This window comes from Molothrus ater, unplaced genomic scaffold, assembly GCF_012460135.2.
Source record: "Molothrus ater isolate BHLD 08-10-18 breed brown headed cowbird unplaced genomic scaffold, BPBGC_Mater_1.1 matUn_MA509, whole genome shotgun sequence".
NCBI classification, from domain to species: domain Eukaryota; kingdom Metazoa; phylum Chordata; class Aves; order Passeriformes; family Icteridae; genus Molothrus; species Molothrus ater.
Genome location: NW_023416845.1, coordinates 123,842 through 137,076, shown reverse-complemented (window position 1 = coordinate 137,076; position 13,235 = coordinate 123,842). Strand labels below are relative to the sequence as shown.

Below are 13,235 nucleotides of genomic sequence, written 5' to 3'. Positions count from 1 at the left end.
GGGATCCCACCAGCTGCTGCATGTTGTGGAGTGTCCTGATGTTTTGGCCGATTTTTAATTGGGGAGGGGTTATATAGGAGATTCCCACCCCTAAAAAGGTCACACATGATCCCCTTTTTATCTTTGCACTGGCAATTTCAAACCCATTTGCTTTTAAGGTCTCTGAGATCGCAGACACTAGCTGGTCTACCTGGCTCGTTGATGGTGTGGCAATCAGGATGTCATCCGTGTATTGGATAATGTCGCCGTGGGATCGTTCTGCCAGACTGGCGCTAGTGCTCAGTCCACCGTGATTTGGCAAATGGCAGGGGAGTTGACCGTTCCCTGAGGCAATACTCGCCATTGGAAGCGCAGGTTGGGCTGCTGGCTGTTCAGGAAGGTGACTGAAAAGGCAAACCACTCTTTGTCCTCGTCATGCAGGGGGATGGAAAAGAAGCAGTCTTTGATGTCGAGCACTGCACAGGGTTGTCCTCTTGGCACCATAGAATTCATTGACAACAAAATTTGCACAGGGCCCATTGGCTGGATTTTTTTGTTCACCTCCCATAGATCATGTAGGAGACGGAAGCCTTCACCAGATCGTTTGGGTATGACAAAGATGGGAGTGTTCCACGGGCTTATGGAGGGCTCAGTGTGGTTTTGCTGTAGCTCCTGGGTAATTAATTCAAGAAGGGCAGTCATTTGAGGCTTAGACAAGGGCCACTGCTTGACCCACACTGGTCTAGTGATTTCCATCTCAATTTGATGGGCAGTTGTGGGTGTGTAGCAGTGGCCTTTAGAATAAATTTGTCATTCTAACCTCCAACAAGGTCAGGGCATCCATCCCTAACAAGGGTGGACATTCGGACATCACATATGGGGAGAGGGTGATGGTTCTCCCCAGTCCCCTCTCCGTGCAAAGCGTTAGCGTAATAAGCTGGTTGCTTTTTCGGGCGCGAGACAGTCCTCCAACCCCGCCTACCATGGGGGCTTCTTCCAACTTCCACTGTGAAGGCCAATCAGTGTATGTCTGGAATGACGGAGACATCCGATCCTGAATCAACCCAAAAAGGGATACAGATAGCAGGGCCATCAGGGTTGTTATAGAGACGGCAGACAGCCCACACTATCAGTGGGTGTCTGCCCACCTTCACAGCGAAGGCCACCCATGGGTCTCGCTCCCACGCCTTCATGGCCAGGGCCACCTAGGGGCCTCATCCCCAAGGAGCTGTCCTTGGTATTTCTGGGCCGTGGATGGACTTGTCTGGGCCGTTGGCTGGGCTGTGAAGTTGACAGTGGGAGGGGGCAGTGGGTGCAGGAGTTCCGTGCCCCATTGACAATTGGCACAACCAGGCCACTTCATGTTCCAGGTGGGAGGGGGCTGTGTGCGGTCCGGGAGCCCCCTCCCCCTACCGCTTGATCCTTGGGTTTGCACTCCCTAGCGAAGTGCGCCCTCCTTCCACATATCCAGCATGGCCCCCTAAGCCCCATCTGGCATGAGGGAATGGCTGTCGGTGGGTATCCTGACCGAGGGCAGTTTACTGTGATATGGCCTGCCTGGCCACACTTAAAGCATGCCATTACATTAGTTATAGCAGTGTGGACAGCTGCCTGAATTGGGGCTAGATGCTCCTCTTTAACAACATGCCTAATCATGTCTGCTATCATAGCCCCGGGTGGTAGCGACCGCAAGATGTCCTTTGTAGCAGTATTACACTGCTGGCGCAGGCACTCCACTAGCACAGGGCCCTTTGTTTCTGATGGCAGAGCGGAGGAATCAATTGCTGCCCGGAGGCAGTCCACAAACTGCATGAAACCTTCGCTCTCACTCTGCTTTATGGTAGACCATGGCGATGGTCTGGCGATAACCTTAGATGCAGAGCGAATAGCCTCTCTGGCAGCACGGGTTGTTGTCACTACCTCGTGGGCTCAAAGGCCCTCAGCCTGCGCCTGGGGGGTGATCATAGCTGGGTCTGTGCCCATTAAGCGTTGCAAGCTGGAACCATGTAGTTGGATGGTCTGCCCCAGTCACCAAAGCCAGCTGCCTTGCACAGTTGTCCTCGCACACTTGTTTGAATACAATCATTCCCACCCCATCAAAAATTAATCTGCATGTCTGCTTGATATCAAATAGGAGCATGTCATCCCCTCCAAAAACACTGTCGATGAGATAGAGACCATCACCGAATTAATCCCCCTGTCCGCAATCACTTTGACAATTGCCTGTATGTCCTTGGGGTTCACAGGCATATAGGTTCTTTGATTTCTTCCTGGCCCCCCCACCCGGACGGGAAACACTAACTTGGCTGAAGGGGCCCACTCGGCACACACTATTTTTATTCTCCTCCAGTCCGTAAGAGGAGCTTGCTCTTTTCCTAGTTTTCCCTTGACCCAAGCAGGAGGATTGCGATGGCTACCCTTACGTGCTCCCACTCCCTCTTTGTCTGAATCAGAATCATCAGAATAAGAGTCAGGGTCAGCAATGGACCACTTGTGGAACCACTCATCCCAGCTCGAGTCCAACTTGGTCCCGGAACTCAACTGGCTGGAGACTTCCGGGCTCCAGGACCTTTTTGTCAGGCTCCGACCCTGCCCCTTTGTCTTAGCCCTGGGCCGCTCCCTCCCTCTAGGCTCGCCCTGCCTCCTGCTAGGGGGGGCCAGTGCCCTGTGATGAGATTTCCAACACATATTCCAAGCAGCGTCAGCTCCCCCTCCGTGTCCTTTCCTTCTGTTATGCCTGCGCGTGTCTGCGCTGACTTGCAGCCCTTCTCCGTCTCTGCCGATCACGCTCGTGTCTGCATCCCCCCCCCTGCAGGGGCGCACCACCACACGGTGTGTAAGGCGGAGGCCCCGCCCAAACTCCCTCAGAGACCGAATCAATGGCAGCGCCCCCTGCCTCCAAGCTAAAGGCGAGGCCCCGCACCTCCGAGTCAACGGCGGGACTCCGCACCTCTGAACTAATGGCCGTGCTCCGCGCCTCCGAACTAATGGCTGCACTCCGCGTCTCCTCTAGCAGCCCGTCCCAAAATGGCCGCTTTTTCCCTGTAGTCGGGGTGCCTGGGCTCGGGAGCCGTGAAGAGCGCTCCCGTGGCTGTGAATCCCCACGCTCAGTGGACCAACGATCGTCCGCACCCTGCCGGGCCCCGCCTGCACACAGTCCTGTGTGGCTTTCCACCTTCCCCACTCCTGCTGAACTTGCTGAACCTTTTTCAGAGCCTGCATGACCCTGCCCCATAATTTTAGATTTCGCTGCGAGCCTGAGGACATAGCCTCCTCCGCTAGGGCCCCAGTACAATCATCCCACACTTCCAGGTGGAAAATATCCTCCAGCTGCCTGATTACCCAATGCGCAGGAGCCTTGACACTGCGAGGATAAAGTCTCCCGGCTTGCAATCTATGCCCCACTGTCTATGAATTTTAAAAATGACCTTGGCAAGGGACTCCATCCTCTCCTTTGCTGGTTTTTGACGCGAGACCTCCTCCTTCGCCCGCCTCTGGCGCGAGCCTTCCTTCTTCGCCAGCTCCTGGTGCGAGCCTTCCTCCTTCGCCAATTCTCAGCGTGAGATTTTTCCCCTTTTGTCGGTCCTCTGGGAGCATCCTCCCCGCCGGAGACAGTTCTGCTGCTCCAGCTGCCGTTCACTTGCCCAGGTGATTCCCACTTCCTGGATTGTTCCCAGGTTTTCAGCACCACTTGTTGCTGCCGCTTGGGGCGTGGCGTCCCGGGTCGAGAACGGCTCAGTGGCAGCTCCTTTGCCACACAGACCAAGCACATGCACACACCAATGTGGTGGACAGTGAAATGGCATTTATTAACGGTTGAACCAGGTCATTTATAGGAGTGGTTAATGGTACAGTAACGGTAAAAGGGGAGGGGTTCCGCCTGAGTGTAACATCGCGATATCTTGAGCGTAACATCGCGATATCTTCCCACATCTTATCATCTCCAGGTTTTGGGCTTTGGTCCACTCTGAGAAATTGAGGTTTTGGGATTTTTAGTATGTTGTGGATGGAAGCAAAATGGAGGGCACAGTGTTTCGTCCTGGGTTTCTTCTTCATGCTTCTTCTTCCTTCTTCTTCATGGGTTTGGGTGGCTTTTTGTAATTGGGCAGAAATTCCGCATTGCAGGCAGGGAAAATAATCTAGGTGTCAGTTCTTAATTGGATAGTTTAGTCTTAAAAGACCTTGGAACAAGAGATTGTTGGCCATTTTGTGCCTTCTAATGAAAAGCTGCTGAACTCCCAGTAATAAGGCTGTTTTACTGATACGAAATAATAAACATTTGAGTCTGAACATGAATTACTGCCTCAAGTGACTTCAATCCAGAGCCAGCGAAAACGACAACGGGTACCCCACAGCTTGAGGTAGTGCCAAGGCAGATCTTGTTCATCCTCTTTTCTCCTGGTGATTTTCTAATCCCGCCCAGACTCTGATAGCAAAGCCGTGCTGGTGACAAAAGATTGACCTTGGCATCCTGGGGCACTTTCTGGGTGGGTGTTTGAATCTGCTTTTCCAGGCCTCGGGCTGAGCAGGGTGAGGCCGAGGCCTGGGCCCCTCCAGGCGGCGCCGGGAGCCCCGGGGCAGCGGCGAGGGGCGGCCCTGAGGGGCGGCACAGGGGGCATTTCCCCCGAGCGGGCGGGCGGGCGGGCGGCGGGGAAAGGCGCCCTGGGCACAAGGGCAGGCACAAGGGCCCCGGCTCTCTGCAGTGCGGGCGGCCCAGCGCCAATCGCTGCTCCCGGAGCCGCTGCCAGGGCCGGGTCTCCTCCCCGCCGCTGACCCTGCACCTGCAGCACTGCCTCCGGCTCTGCCGGGCTCCCCGGCACGGACGGCAAGGACGTGGACACGCTGCAGCAGGGGCCCAGCAGGGACACCCAGATGGTGCCAGGGCTGCAGCTCCTCTCCTGCAAGGAAAGGCTGACACAGCTCGGCTTCTTCAGCCTGGGAAAGAGACCCAGCCTTGATCCAGCTGTGGCCTTCCAGTACCTGAGGGCAACCTACAAGAAAGCTGGACAGGGACTTTGTACGAGGGCAGGCAGGGACAGGACAAGGGAGAATGGATCCAAATGGAGAGAGATTAGGTTTAGGTAAGGGATTCAGAAAAAAGACTCTCCTGGAACAGGTTGCCCAGAGAAGGTGTGCATGTCCTGTCCCTGACAGTGTTCAAGGCCAGGCTGAATGGAACTCTAGACAAGCCAGTCTGGTGCAAGGGGTCCCCAGGATTGGAGCCATGGGATTTTCCAGATCCCTTCCAAGCCAAACCATGCCACAACTCCATGATTCTGGGATACTTCCCCTCCTCATCCTCTGGCAGAAAAAGAAACTTGGCCCCAAGTTCCACACTGCAGACCATGTCTTTTGGCAGCCTGCAACTGTGTCAACAGAGGATGAAAAGAGATGACATTACTGACACGATTTCTCATTTCTACTAGAAAATTAAGTGCTCTGCTCCTGTCCATTCTGGGAAAATTGTCAGAAGAGGCAATTGTTCCCCATGAAATGCTTCGTCTCATGCAAAGAAGAAAGAAGCCAGAAGCCAACACTCTTCTTTATTGCTACATTGTTTTCTTTGGTTACTTCTCTTATAGGAATGACTTTGGGGTGTGATTTGTTTGTTTCTCTCTTCCGTTGGGTTTGTGGGGGCAACGGAGGAACCGCCGCAAGCTCCGGCGGATCTGCAGAGCAGCAGCAGCGCTTCTCTCGATCAGTTTTCTGCTCAACTTTTCACTCGCTCCGCATCCCCTTCTCGTTCTCACACTCACTCTACTCCCGTCCCGTCCCGTTCCGTCCTGTGCCATCCGTGTTCCGCCTCTCCCAGCCCGGCTGATGCCGCGTCCTGCAAGGCGCCCCTCGGCGGGGCCGCCCCATGCCCGCCCCTGCCCGGCCTGCCGTGGTTCCGCCTCGGCCGGGCTCTCTCCGTCTTGGCTGCGGCGCCGCTGGAAGAGCCGCTCGCTCTGGTGCTGGCGGAGCAGCATGGTCTTTTGGCTGCGCCTGGCGCGGGCTCTGGCCCAGCCCCGGCCGAGGTCCCGGCCCCGAACGAAGCCCCTGCCGTAGTTCCGCCCGCAGCCGCTCCGCTGCCGCACGGCTCCCGCCCCGTGGCTGACAGCATGGCCGGCAGCTTCCCCGCTCCGAGCTCCGCCGCTTGCCACCTCGGCCTCCGGTCCCGAGCCACCGCAGCCTGGGGCGGTTCGGCAAGCAGCAGCGCGCCGGGTGGGCAGGTGCCCCAGGCAGAAGAGCGGGAGTGCGGTGCCGCCCGCACAGGCGGAGAGGCCTCCCCTAGAGCAGCTCTAGCGGGAGTGCCTGCTGCTGGGCAGCAGCGGCTGCAGCAGCGTTTACTCTGGTCCCTGCCATGCCGACGGTGCCCCGGGAAGAGATGGGGCCGGCTCAGAGGGTGGCGGTGGGCGGCGAGCGATGAGCTCAGCCCGCCGCTGGCCTTGGCTCGCAGGTGGCCATCAAGCGAGTATCCCGGGAGCGCATCTCGGAGGGGGCGCAGCTGGTGAGTGAGAGGGGCCAGCAGGAGGAGCTGGCGGGGCGTGCCGGGCGGGGCTGAGGCGAGGCCTGGCAGGGTGGCAGCCGGAACGCTGCAGGACAGCGAGTGTGGAGTAAGCGGGGGCCACGCAGCGCCCCGGGCCGGGCCATGGCGAGCTGTGGCGGGGCCGGGCAGGGGCTGCCCGAGGCAAGGCACAGCATCGGCCCCGCTGACAGCATCGTGGTCCCCCTGCAGCGCAAGGGCGCCCTTGTGCCCCTGGAGCTGGTGCTGTTGTGGAAGGTGTTGCGGCCTGGCTTCCACAGCGCTGTAAGGCTCCTGGACTGGTTTGAGGTGCCCGAGGGCTTCGCGCTGCTCATGGAGCGTCCGCAGTGCTGTCAGGACCTCTGGTACTTCCTGCACAAGCGGCGGTTCCTGATGGAGCCCGTGGCGCGGGGGCTGTTTCGCCAGGTGCTGGAGGCCATGGGGCACTGCAGCAGCCGCGGCGTCCTGCACCACCACATCAAGGCCGAGAACGTCCTCGTCGACCTGGCCACAGGCGAGGCGAAGCTCATCGACTTCGGCTGCGGCACAATCCTCCAGGACACGTTCTACACCCAGATGTCAGGTGAGCCCAAAGCCAGGGCCCAGCCGGGCAGCGGAGTTCCCCCCTTGACTGGCAGAGGGGGAAGAGGGAGGGAAGGAAGGAGGGAAGGAAGGAGGGGGAAAGCGAAGTTGCTTTTTGGCAGGGCAGGGGCTGGCTGTTGTGGAACGGGAGCTGGCTGGGAGGGAGGGAGCAGCATGGGCCTGATGAGCTGCACCCGTGTCTCAAAGGAACGCCGGAGTACAGCCCACCGGAGTGGATCCTCTTTGGCTGCTACCATGGCCAGCCAGCCACCATCTGGTCCCTGGGCATCCTGCTCTATGAGCTGCTCTGAGGGCACCTTCCTTTCCACACCAACAAGGGCATCGTCTGGGGCCAGCTCTTCTTCCCACCCCGGGTGTCTCAAGGTGGGGATGCGCCTTTGAGGCATGAGGGGAAGAACGGGATTGGGAGGGGCAGCTGGCACATAAGCGTCCTGCTCTTGCAGCTGGTGAGGAGGTGGATCTCCTGGGCTTCGCTGGAGGAGGTGGCATCTGTGCCTCTATGCTGGTGTCCTCTGCAAGAGAGGATCGATAGGAAACTTTTGGCTGCAGCTCTGAGCACTCCTGGTGTGGCCTGGGCACTGTGGAATGTGGGAGAGCATGGACAGGAGCCTTGTCCCGCTGAGCGGCGGTTTCTGGTTTCTCTCCGCAGAGTGCCAGCACCTCATCAGGTGGTGTTTATGCATGGAGCCCACAGACAGGCCAGCACTGGAGGACCTCTTTGAGCATTCTTGGCTGCAGGAGCCCTGCCTGGCCCAGGAGACAGCAGAGATGCCTCCCTGTGCACAGTAGGATCCAGGAGCCCAGCAAGCAGCAGTGGCACGCGTCTCGTGGCGCTGGAAGAAAACCCCAGAGCATTTCCCTGCGGCCGCGGCACGGAGGAGAGAGCGCAGCCGAGGAGATGCTGCTTCCGCTGGTCCCCGCGAGCTGTGGAGGGAGCAGCTCCGTGCTGCCCTTCCCATTGGAGAAGTGGTGGCAGTGCGGTGAAGGTGCCACGGACTGGGACAGGGGAAACATCCCCCTGCAGCTCAATGGCATCGTGATGTCCCCACAAGCCGGGGCACAGCTGGCGCGTTCTTCTGGAGCACGACGTGGAGCTGGGAACACCATCCTGGAGCTGGCCGCTGGCGGGGCAGAGCCGATTGGCTTTGGCTGCGGCCCCTGCCTGGAGGACACGCTCTGCGCCCCGATGGAATCAAGATGAGTCCCCAGCCGGCGCAGGGGCGGGGGATGCTGGTGCTCCCAGGCACGGCAGGGCTCGGCCTGGCCACGCGCCGGAGGTTCCCCCCTCGGCGGCGCTGGGGAATATTAATTTTTCCGCCAGCCGCCAAGCTGCTTTTTGGTGGGACAGGGGACGGATGTTGGGGAAGGGGAGCCGGCTCCTGGCCTTGCTGACAGCTTCTGCCAGCCAGCCTGGCATGGGCTGAGGCGGGGGCAGCCAGCCTGACAAAAGCATCCATCCATGTGGATGGGGGTGGCAGAGGGGGACGGGTTCCGAAGCCGTGCCCCAGCTGGTCTGCTCTGCAGGCCCTTGAGGAAGGGGTGCGTTTATGGGCGGGAAAGGTGGGGATTTTCCCCACCCATGGACAGGTTTAATTCTCACATGGAGTGGTCAGACCCTCCTCAGGCCCATGAAACGGTGACAGGCTTTGTGCTTTTTCTTGTTTCCAGGTCTTGTTTTGAATTGACTTTCATGCAATTGTTCTTTGTTTTTCCCAGTAGGATTACACCTGGTACCCGGACCGGATGGGGAAGCGCCTGCAGTGTCCGTGGAGCGCGTCCAGTGCCAGCGCTGCCCCAGGGGCCACGGTCTGCAGGGACAGCCCCTTCCAGAAGGAGGAGGACCTGGTTTGGGATCGGCTCCTCTCCTGGCAGCAGCTCTCCAGAGGTGGGCACCCGGCTCCACAGCTCGGCTGGCAGAAGGGCTCCGGGCAGGGGGCAGCGGGCACACGGGCATCCCGCTCTTGCAGCTGCTGAGGAGGTTGCTGTGCCGGGATTAAGCAGAGGAGGTGGAACGTGGCCTGCCCCGCTGCCCTTCTCTAAAGACAGAGAATGGGTCAGGAGGTTTGGGCTCTGAGCAGAGCCAGCAGCCTGGCCCGGGCACAGGCCATGGCGGGACAGGGGGACAGGAGCCTGCTGCCACTGACCGTGGCTCTCTGGTTTCTCTCCGCAGGCTGCCAGCACCTCATGCCATGGGAACGGCACCGCTCGGCCTGCCAGGCTGGGAGGGCTGGAGGGTGGCCGGTGTTCATTTGCTGTCAAAAATAAATTGGGTTTTTTTGTCATTGTCATCATCGGAGAGTTTCTTTCCTCCTTTTCCAAGCTCTTGGCTTCCCTTCCTCCAGGGTAATCTTTTTTGTCCTTCTTCAACCGCTTGATGGCATTTGACAGGGGGGGTTAAGCAACGTGAAAAATTCATCAACAGCTCCTGTTGCCAACTGCAGCAGCCCCTTCAAGAGCCCTGAGCTTCCACCAAGGTCAGTGTGTGCCTTGCAAAAGGAAGTGCTTTGCAGTGATGGGGTTGTTGCCCTGCTGCAAAAGCTGGGAGGAAATCAGAAATGGAAAAATGCCAATTTGGCTCAACCACCACCCAGGTTTTTCATCTTTTCCCTCTTCTCCGTGATAGGCAGGCAGGGCTGGACTCCAGCAAGGTTCAAGTTCTTGGTGCTCTCTGGCATCAAAGGGATCAAGTAAACTCTTGTACGCAGGGACTGCAACAGGGCTACTTGTCAGAACCCAGGAAATTCCTCTGGCTGCCCTGGATGATTTGAGCCCCTGCCCAGGGCGCTCAGAGACCCTGGCACAGGGCCCAAGACCCCTGTGCCTTTGATTTAGCCCTTGGAAAAAACAACCTTATATGAAGAATTGTGAGCCATGACAGTTTAAGTGGAATGATAGTGAATTTATCACGGGGTGAAAAATAGATTTTTGGGGTTTCTAGAATGGGGCTTCAGGGGGCAAGATGGAGGAATCGGGGCTTGTCCAGCCTTTCTGCTTCTACTTGGCCTCCATCTTCTGCTGTGATGATGGCACTTTTTGATTGGTTTAGAGTAGAAGTTCACTGTCTAACATAGGTGATAGGTATTGGAAAGTAATTGTAAATATTGTACAGGTAGTTTTTAAAAAGATAAAAAGATAACACCGCCCTGGGGCAGGAGAAAGAGTTTTTTAGGTAAGATACAATAAACAACCTTGAGAGCCAGAAATTAAGAGCTCTGACTCGTTCTTCGAGTGCCGGGCTGGGAAAAGAGGCTTTCGAACTTATCTCGGGCTCACTCTGACCAGCGAGAGACCCCGAGAGCATGAGTCCGTAAGACGAAATACTGAAGGATTGGCTCCAAAACATAAATATCCTTGTTGGCCGTGTCTTCTTAACCAAGAAATCCTTCAAAGCTCTTGTAACTACAAGTCTTGCGGCCCTGTGAGCCATGCGGTGCAGATGTGAGCCAAACTCACCCTTCCTGTCTATGGAGAAGAGAAGAAAAAGCAATGGCATCATCTAAAAAACTCAGAGGTCCACTCTCTAGCTCCTTCCAAACTCCTTCAAATCGCCCAAAGTGCGATTTAGCTACAAATAGATGACAAGGACTCTTAGTGCTGGCTCTTGGACTCCAGAGCAGCTGCTTTAGAATCTTTCACAGAACCCTGTGCAGTTCTGTGGTGCCAGAAATGGATCATTTGAAGAAACTTTCCCAACTGACTTGCATGGAGGTTTGTTTGAAGGGTATTTGAGGAGAAAGGCTCCCGGCAGAGCTCTGGGCTTTGGCCTAGCTGTGTCCCCTGCTGATTGTCAAGTGTGCCATCAGCTGCAGGGCTTTCTGGGCTAAAACTATCATCAAGTCACTGGGACTTGCTCTTTTTGGCCTCTAAAAGCTGGACCCGCTTCCGGGGCAAGTTTGGAGACCTCATCTCTGGGTGGATGGAGCAGCTAGGATTTTCCCAGTTGCTGGGAATGGTTCTCCAGGCCCTGGGTGTAAAACGGGGCTGCCCAGCAAGTGCGGATCTGCAAGATGATAAACAATTGTCTTGGTTTGAAAAGAGAGGTGTCTGCTAAGGAAGGCAGAAGCCTTCTCTGAAATGGAAAATGTCAATCCCCTCAATTCAAATGATTCTAATTTAGAAATTCAAATGCTCTCGGGGAAAGATATGGGGATAGGACTGAGCCCGCAGAGCCGGGCAGCGTTTGCTGATGCTCTGAGCCCTTCCTAAAGATCCTGTGCGGGCTGTCTCAGACACCTGGGGCCAGGGATTCCTTCCAAGCTGGGCCAATTTGGTTGGGCTGGGGGCGGCCCCGGGGCAGAAGGCAGTGTGTGCAAGGGCCCTGGGTGGCACGCTGCAGCACGGTCACCGTGCCATGGAACGGAAGCCGGTGTCCAAGGCCCCTTTGTGACACGTGGGAAATAGAAGCTTGCCCGGCTGCTGGCAACACGCAACGGGGCACAAGGGGACAGAGCGGTGCCGTGAGGAGCCCCCGCACAGCGCACTCGCTCCCGTCTGACCCGGAGCTTCTCCACGGCGCTGTTCCTGCAGCTGAGCTCGAGGCCAGAGCACAGGACTCGCTGACCCGTGGCCTTCCTGAGGCTTCTATTCTGCAGCTGCCCTCAAGGGCAGAGCGTGGGACTTGGTGCCCTGGAGATTTCCCAAGGTGTCTCTCCTGCAAGAAGCTCCAGGCACAGACATGGAGCAGAGACCCCCGAGAGTGCCCAAGCTGGCCTGGGTGGAGGAGAAGGAGGAGGAAGAAGGCCCTGGAATGGCCCCAGCACAGGAGACAGAAGAGGTGGTGCCGTTCCATCCACCGCAGGAGGGTGAGTGGCAGAGCTGGGCTGCCACACGGCTGGAGCCAGCTGCCAATTGGCGCCATGCCATGCCATGCCATGCCATGCCATGCCATTCCCTGGGGAAATGCCCATGGACAGGAGGGAAGAGGGGCTGGGCAGACACCCCGCAGTGGCCGTGCTCCATCCCCTGGGGCATCCCGGGGCTCTCCCTGCCTGGGCAGCGCAGGGCTGGGCTCTGTTCTCCGGCCTTTCCCACAGCCCCTCAGCTCTGGCTGCGCTCGCTCTTTGCCAGATGCAGCCCTGGAGCGCACACAAGAGCAGGAATCCAGCCGTGGCCGCTTCCGCAGAACAGCCCAGGTACCTGCAGCCACCCCCACCTGGGCTGGGCCTGCTGTCCCTGCTCAGCCCAGCACCGTGTGTGCAGCACTCCATGCAACATCCCCGGCTTCTTGCCCTTCTCCTACAGCTCGTCTGCGACTTTATCCGGAGCATTGGGCAGGAAGAGACCAGCACCATGGGCACTGGGCTCAGAGCTCACTCAGAGCTCCTCAGTCATGAGACCAGTGCCGCCCTGCTGGATTTGCTCCTGGAGAAGGGTGTTGCCAGGCCAGAACAAGTGAGCAGCCTGGGGCCAGGCTTCAATTCCCCCATGAGTCCCGTGGCTTCCCCAGCCACGCCTGCTGGTCCCTGGGAGCCTTTGAGGCCATGGCAGTGCGCTGGCAAGGGAAGCACTTCTCTGGGGACCCTGGGGACATGGCTCCCTCTGGCAGCTTTCCAAGTCTCCCCGTGCCTTCTCCAGGTGCCCGCCATGGTGAGGTCCATTCACCGATGGCTCCTGGCCAATGATTCTGCCCAGCACAGGCTGGACAAGGCCCTGCTGAATCTCACCAGAGCACAGCCGGGTGACGCAGTGGTGACGCTCCTGCGTGTGGCCCCGTCCTGTGACAGGTATGGGGCCCACCTGCCCAGAGGGCTCAGGCCTCCCCAGCCCATCACCCTGTACCGCCTGGCCCAGGTGTCTGAGCAACAGAGAGTTCCAGGGCCCTCTGGCTGCTGCCTTTCCCAGCCCTGGCACGTCAGCCCCCGAGCCTGCTGCCATGCTCCCTTGCCGTCCCTCAGGGGCCTGTCCCCACAGGGCTGGGCTGCCTGGCTGCTGCTGGCCAGGCCCAGTGGGCAGATGTGGAGAGCTTTGTGGACAGTTGGCTAGCTGAGAAAGGTCAGACGTAGACATCACGTAGACATGATACCGCTGATTAAGATAGAAGAAAGCAAGTCTAGGAGTCAGCACTCAGTGTCCAATCACTGATGCGACCTTGCTGCAACATTAGGATGGGGGAGAGGATCTTTTGCCAGAAATATGGAGATAGTTTCAG

General features: G+C 58.0%; 1 protein-coding gene and 1 pseudogene across 1 annotated transcript; both read left to right on the top strand.

The window, feature by feature from the left end:
* Positions 1–2,858: 2,858 nt before the first annotated feature.
* On the top strand, positions 2,859–9,375 carry LOC118701446 (serine/threonine-protein kinase pim-2-like; annotated as a pseudogene).
* LOC118701445 (uncharacterized) lies at positions 8,831–13,069 on the top strand. Its single transcript, XM_036406066.1, has 5 exons — positions 8,831–8,972; positions 11,680–11,889; positions 12,155–12,219; positions 12,329–12,478; positions 12,662–13,069. Exons 1-5 carry the CDS (start codon positions 8,831–8,833, stop codon positions 13,067–13,069), a joined length of 975 nt encoding a protein of 324 aa, XP_036261959.1.
* Positions 13,070–13,235: the final 166 nt, after the last annotated feature.

Coding starts and splice junctions, on each gene's coding strand:
- LOC118701445 (XM_036406066.1), top strand. CDS start 8,831: ATGGGGAAGCGCCTGCAGTGTCCGTGGAGCGCGTCCAGTGCCAGCGCT. Junction 11,890..12,154: donor GTTCCATCCACCGCAGGAGG/GTGAGTGGCAGA, acceptor GCTCTTTGCCAG/ATGCAGCCCTGGAGCGCACA. Junction 12,479..12,661: donor GTGTTGCCAGGCCAGAACAA/GTGAGCAGCCTG, acceptor TGCCTTCTCCAG/GTGCCCGCCATGGTGAGGTC.